Source organism: Rattus rattus, chromosome 5 (assembly GCF_011064425.1).
Source record: "Rattus rattus isolate New Zealand chromosome 5, Rrattus_CSIRO_v1, whole genome shotgun sequence".
Taxonomy (NCBI): Eukaryota; Metazoa; Chordata; class Mammalia; order Rodentia; family Muridae; genus Rattus; species Rattus rattus.
This window is the reverse complement of record NC_046158.1, coordinates 109,879,420-109,886,415: the sequence shown is the minus strand read 5'-3', so window position 1 is coordinate 109,886,415 and position 6,996 is coordinate 109,879,420. Positions and strand designations below refer to the sequence as shown.

The window sequence follows — 6,996 nt, the reverse complement described above, 5'->3', positions numbered from 1 at the left end:
GACTGAACCCCCAGTGAACATGATTGTTGGGAGGAGGGCAGCAATGGGGGGAGGGTGGGGAGGGGAACACCCATAAAGAAGGGGAGGGGGAGGGATTAGGGGCATGTTTGCCTGGAAACCGGGAAAGGGAATAACATTCAAAATGTAAATAAGAAATACTCAAGTTAATAAAAAAAATCATACTCAAGAAGCCGTGGAGGAGGAAGAGAAGGGGGGAAGGGGAGGGGGAGAAGGAGGAGGTACCAGATCAGATATCAGTACACCTGGATCATAAGTCTGAGGGTTTGATCAAGCCAATGAGTATTCTCATCATTGAGGTATTTTATGGAGGCTCCCATCGACAGCTGGTAGAGCTGCTCTGAGAAGTAGACGACTGTGTGCTGTACACCCTTCCAGCAAAGAAATGGCATTGGAGAGCATGCACAGCAGCATTACACTTCTCACAGATTATTCCCAGCAGGGAGCACTAAAGGATCCTCTTTGCAAGCTCAGTACTCAACCTGACTGAACTGCCTGCAATTCTGCCTGATCTGGGAAAATTGAAGATGATCTTGTACTTCCATGAAAAGCAGTTGGTATATCATGTTGAGAAATATCAGGAGAGGGATTTTCAATATGGATATAACCAAATTCTCTCATGTTTGGTGGCTGATGTTGTGCTATTCAATTCCACTTTTAATATGGAATCATTTCTTACTTCTATTGGAAAATTCCTGAAGCTGATTCCTAATCACAGGCCTAAGGATCTGGAAAGCATTCTCAGACCCAAGTGTCAAGTTATTTATTTTCCCATCAGATTTCCTGATGCGAGCAAATTCATGACCACTTAAGGGGGATGCTCAACCTTATTGGAAATGATGCTGCAGCTCTATCTGTGACACTTCCTCACCAACCAGAGCACAGGGTTTCAAAGAAGTCACTGGAGAATTTTGAATCAAAGTCTGATGAAAACCCTGGCCTTGATGCTGGACAAGAAACCCTGGACAACCCAACAATCCATAAATCAGGCTCTCTTCCTGTGACTGAAGAAAACCTGGCTCTTGATCCCAGCACCCTTTTGTGTGGAGCTGGAGTTCAGTAAAGACTACTGCACATTACATGGCCTCCCAGGTGGGAGCACAACAAAGGTCCAGAGACATGTTTAAAAGTATTAATGCATCTAAAAGAGTTAAGGCTCAATTTCCATGTCTCTGTCCTTGAAGAAACTTTTACAGGGCTATTCAGTCTTGCACTGGGACTACTTACCCTGTAAAGAAGACTATTTCTGAGTACTGTGCACAGCTGATGTTGTCATCTCAACAGCCAACCATGAATTCTTTGGAGTAGCAATGTTCGAAGCTGTGTACTATGGCTGTTACCTACTCTTTCCCAAATACTTGGTTTATCCTGAAATCTTTCCAGCTGAGTATATGTATTCCACACCTGAACAGTTTTCAAAAAGGCTCAAGAGTTTCTGTGAAAGACCAGATATTACAAGAAAACATCTTTTTAAGAGTGAAATGGCTCCATTTTCTTGGGCAGCCCTACATGGTAAATTCAGGTCTCTGCTCACAACAGAACCCAGAGAAGATTTGTAACAGATGGGGCTAAATCACAAACTTGCAGCCTAAGACTGAATCTGAAGAACTTTCCAGACTGTGCCCATATTTACTTGATCAAAAAGAAAAGAAAGTCTGCAGAGGAAGCTGAGCCTGGCTGCTTGTCACAGCTGACACAAAGCCATCTGCCACAAACCTGTGGTAGCTTCAGATCTCCAACTCCTGCAACCACCCCAACACAAATTAAATACAGATGTTATGGTTACACAGTCATGTGAAGGAGACTGTTCAAAAAATAATAAGTGGGGGTTGGGGATTTAGCTCAGTGGTAGAGCGCTTGCCTAGCAGTCGCAAGGCCCTGGGTTCGGTCCCCAGCTCCGAAAAATAGAAAAGAAAAAAAAATAAAAAAATAATAAGTGGCCTGTTGAATAACCACACTCATGTATCCCATGGACATGTGTTGCCACACTGAATTTCCGGTTGAATCTGTTTTTATTCTTTGTACTGGATGACACAGTGCCTGAAATTTGTCTTTCTGCGACACGATGGCAGCCAAACTGCAGCTTCAAACACTCACACTTGGCTTTCTACCTGGGTTGCCAGGTTATCAGCAGAGTCTTCTTGTGTCGTCAAAGGGCTACAGGGCCTAGAAAGAGGATCAGAAAGCTACTGAACTAATTAGGCAGCCATCTCAAAGCTGCTGTAGGCAGAGAACTGCTTTAGCACTTTTCTTTTAGCAAATTAATGACTCTCTGGCAAAGGAGTTTTTAAGTGAAGGTATTAAAAAGGGGTCTGGCAGGTATTCCCATGATTCCCAGGGTTTCATTTGCATTTAATTAATCTTAAAGACACTTGCAAGAAAAAGAGCTGTACTTCAGACAAACATGGCAGATTCAGTGAGTGAAGTCCTATGATCCATAAAATGAATGTGAGATACTTGTTTTAAATTTTTTTCCTGTGGGTAAAAATAGAAAAATCAAAATGCTCATAACAAAGCATAATTTGGTGCAAAATTCTTCAAAAATAATTACATCCAACTATAAATATATTCCTTTAAAGATATGTCACTTATGATTCTTGGAATCAGGCTGCTCTGTTTGTTGGTGTACAGATGTTTTAAATGGCTGGATTGTAAAACAAATTTTTAATAAACTGTCTGCTGCAATTTTAATTAGCATAAAAAATCATTCATCATTAGAGTAGTATAGTGAGGTATGGTATAGAATGGGGTATCACATTCTCCACATTTGGAAAGTAGATGAGAAGACAACAGAGGTAGAAGTGGCCTAGGAATAGGAAGCATAGATTATATATGTTGTTAAAGACAAACCTCATGTTTTCTCTGATTTGGACCCTACGTTTTTATAGATTCACAAAACTCTGTGTGCATCTCTCTCTCTCTCTCTCTCTCTCTCTCTCTCTCTCTCTCTCTCTCTCTGTGTGTGTGTGTGTGTGTGTGTGTGTGTGTGTGTGTGTGTGCACATGTGTATGTCACATGGAAATAGGTGGAAGACTAGGAATTGGAAGGATGTTAGTTGGAGAGAAATGTGGTGACAGAAAGAAAGAAGGGAAGTGAAGATTATCAAAATTTGTGATATACTTTTAATATATTTGTTTTATGAAACTCAACTATATATTCAAATAAATAAAGTTAACCCAAAGGACAACTTGAGGGAAATTGCCAAGAGTCAAAAAGTGAGAAAGAGCTCTCGCAGCTGAGCTAAGCATAAGCCAAGTTCTCTTCCAGTGGGAATATATCAGAGGCTCGTGATTTAGCCCATAGAGACTCGTATTGGAACTTTTCATTCAAGAGTATAAGATAATAAATTTGTCATGTCCAATACACAGAATTTAAGCATGAGATATTTAAAAAATACAAAGATCTTTACTTCTTCTTGCCATAAGGACTTTCCAATTCAAAGGGTCGACTCATTAATTTTCTACCAAACTTGGCATCAGTTAGGCATAGCAGCTGTAGGCAGAAGGAAAGTGTGTAGGTCAAGGGCTGTGTGGTGCATGCAGCTGGTTAGAATGTCAGAGGAGGTTTGTGTATGAGGCTGAAACACTGTGGGAGGATAGGAGTTATACTGCAGACAGTAATAAACAGCCAGGTCTTCAGCCTCCACGTTGCTGATGGTGAGAGTGAAATCTCTCCCAAATCCACTGCCTGTGAAGCGATCAGGGACCCCAGTGTGCCGATTGGTTGCCAAGTAGATCAGCCGTTTAGGAGACTGCCCTGGTTTCTGTTGGAACCAGGCAACAACAGTACCCATACTCTGACTGGCCTTGCAGTTCAGGGTGACCCTCTCTCCCACTGATGTGGACATGGATGCGGGAGACTGGGTCATCACAGTGTCCCCATCAGCACCTGCAATCAGAAATAAATAATGATTATACACTTACACACACAAAGAGCTCCTGATACAAACCTTGAAATCTAAAATGTCTTTTCTAATGACATTTTCTGCATACTATTAGCTTCCTATAGGAAATAGCTGTTGCTACACAAAGGAATTATTTTTAAGATGTTACAATACTTTTAAATGTCTCACCAGACAACCAGAGCAGCAGGAATATGAAGACCCTAGTATGTGACTCCATCCTGATGCCCATGCTGGTCTTATGCAATTCAGATTGCACTGCAAAGGCCTGGTTTATAAAGCATGGGCAGCTGGGCTGGCCTCTAGGGACCTATGCAAAATAGTCATCAAATAAGGAAATAAATTTCCTGGATATAGGTGCTTAAGACTATCCATATCAAATCAACAGTCAAAAGTACTATCTAAGACAGGAAGTAATCACTGGGAAGGAAATCAACATAGAAGCTCAAGGACGAACTTAGACCTTTCAAACCACAAGTGTTTAGATGCTCTCATGACAGGCTTCCATTAAAAATCAACGGGTGAGTTTTACAGAAATAATAATAAAACTACCTGTGATTCAATCCTGAGAAAACAATAAATTCTGTGCACCAACAACAAAATAAACAAGGGAAGTAGAATATAAGAAGGGAAAGAAAGAAGAGAAAGGGGAAGGAGAGGAAGAAGAAAGAAAGAAGAGGATGGAAAACAGAAGAAGGAATATCGAATTGAGGAAGTAAGAGAAATAGGAAGAGGAAAGAAGGAATGGAAAAAATGAAACAAGGAAAAATACTTTAAAAGAAAGATGGATACCCAGCTTAGTGTTTAAAATCACTTGCTTCTCTTAAAAAAGACTAAGGTTTGATTCATTCCAAGCATTCACATGATGATTCTCAACCATTATAATTCCAGTTAAGCACACACATGGTACACATATATACAAACATGCATACATACATACATACATACATACATACATACATACATACATAAACTTATACATGTATGCATGCATTCATTCAGTTTGAGATGTGAGTCCTGAGCTTCTCTCTAGCTACCAAGCCTTCCAACTACTGCCTTCTTTCTGCTTTACAGGATTCTAACCTTCTGAAAGTCCAAAGAAATCCTTTCTTAATAAGTTGCTTTGCTCATGGTTTTTATCACACCAATAGAAAAGTAGTTAATAAAAAACACATAAACCATCATGGTATACTATACCTGTCAGAAGATATACATAAAACGTGAACAATTATATGTGTTATATAACACTATCATGTCCTACTGTATCCATGGGCTTCAATACCAGTTGGTCAGTTTATTTTAAGGAATACATATATAGCATTAATTAGCATATTGTTTACATGGGGCCTTGGATTTTCCACTTACAAGTATTAAATTTACTCATAATTATGAGATAAAACCCTGGAAAGTAGAGACTATCAACACAAAATCATACTTCTTTAGTTGGTTGAGATTTCTGAATTTCAACATTTGAGAGTAGACAAGGAGACTTCAGAGTGATATTTGACCACTGAGGAAGAAGCAGGGAATGGACAAATAACTTAGAAACAAAACTACTATATGTACCATATCATTTATAAATCTTAGATTTTAAGCATGATTATATAAACACAATTGTAGTGTGTGTAAGGGAAACTAGGAGAAGGAAGAAAATTTAGGGAAAAAACACATGGAAAAGAGAGACAGAGGAGGGTCAGGGATGTATCTTAGTTAGGATTACTATGGCAATGGTGAAATATCCTGACCAAAGATGGAAGAGAATATTCTTCTTACACTAACAGATAACAATACAATGCTGAGGGAAGTCAGAGCAGGAACTGAAACAGAGCAGGAACCCAGAGGTGGGAGCTGACCAGAAGCCATGGAGGAGTGCTGCTTATTGACTTTGCTCTGATGGTTTGCTCAGGGTGCTCTGTTGGTTTTGATCTTAGCTATTCTGACTGGTGTGAGGTGGAATCTCAGGAGTGTTCTGATTTACATTTCCCTGATGACTAAGAATGATGTACATTTTTAGGTACTTCTCAGACATTCAGTATTCCTCAGCTGAAAATTCTTTGTTTAGCTCTGTACCTCATTTTTTAACACGGTTATTTAGCTCTCTGGATTTAGCTTCTTGAATTCTTTGTGGATGTTAGCCTTCTATCAGATATAGAATTCTTAAGATCCTTTGCCAATCTGTTGATTACCATTTTGTCCTAATGACAGTGTCTTTGACTTAAAAAAGGATTGTAGTTTTATGAGGTCTCATTGGTCAATTCTTGATCTTAGAGCATAAGTCTTTGGTGTTTTGTTCAGAAAATTTCCCCCAGTGCCCATGTGTTCCAGGCTCTTCCCCACTTTTTCATGTATTAGTTTCAGTGTATTGGGTTTTATGTGAATGTCCTTGACACACTTGAATATAAGATTTCTTTTTTATTGGATATATATCTTTATTTACATTTCAAATGTTATTCCCTTTCCCAGTTTACTGTCCATAAACCCCCTATTCCCTCCCCACAATAAGGGTGTTCTTCCCCATCTTTGTTGAGGGGGTATCTCACCACCACCACCACCACCACAGGAAATTTTCCCCAGTGCCCATTTGTTCGAGGCGCTTCCCCACTTTTTCTTCTATTAGTTTCAGTGTATCTGGTTTTATGTAGAGGTCCTTGATCCACTTGGACTTAAGGTCTGTACAGGGCGATAAGAATGGATAGATTTGCACTATTCTACGTACTGACTTCCAGTTGAACCAACCCCATTTGTTGAAAATACTTTCATTTTTTTCCACTGGATGGTTTTATCTCCTTTTTCAAAGATCAAGTGACCATAGGTGTCTGGGTTCATTTCTGGGTCTTCAATTCTAATCCACTGATCTATCTGCCTGTCTCTGTACTGATAGTTTTTATCACTATTCCTCTTTAATACAGCTTGAGGTCAGGGATGGTGATTCCCTCAGAAGTTGTTTTGTTGTTGAGGATAGGTTTTGGTATCCTGGATTTTTTGTTATTCCACATGAATTTGCAAATTTCTCTTTCTATCTCTATGAAGAATTGAGTTGGAAAGATTATTTGGATTACATTGAACCTGTAAATGGC

The 6,996-nt window shown here is 39.5% G+C and overlaps 1 pseudogene and 1 gene segment (V, D, J or C); one reads left to right on the top strand and one right to left on the bottom strand.

Annotated features, from left to right (window-relative positions):
* Positions 1–296: 296 nt before the first annotated feature.
* Positions 297–1,577, top strand: LOC116900632 (annotated as a pseudogene).
* A 1,916-nt stretch (positions 1,578–3,493) lies between these two features.
* LOC116901000 lies at positions 3,494–4,160 on the bottom strand. The segment is given in 2 exon segments: positions 3,494–3,906; positions 4,091–4,160. Coding segments are annotated over 2 exon segments (474 nt in total).
* Between the last annotated feature and the right edge of the window lie 2,836 nt (positions 4,161–6,996).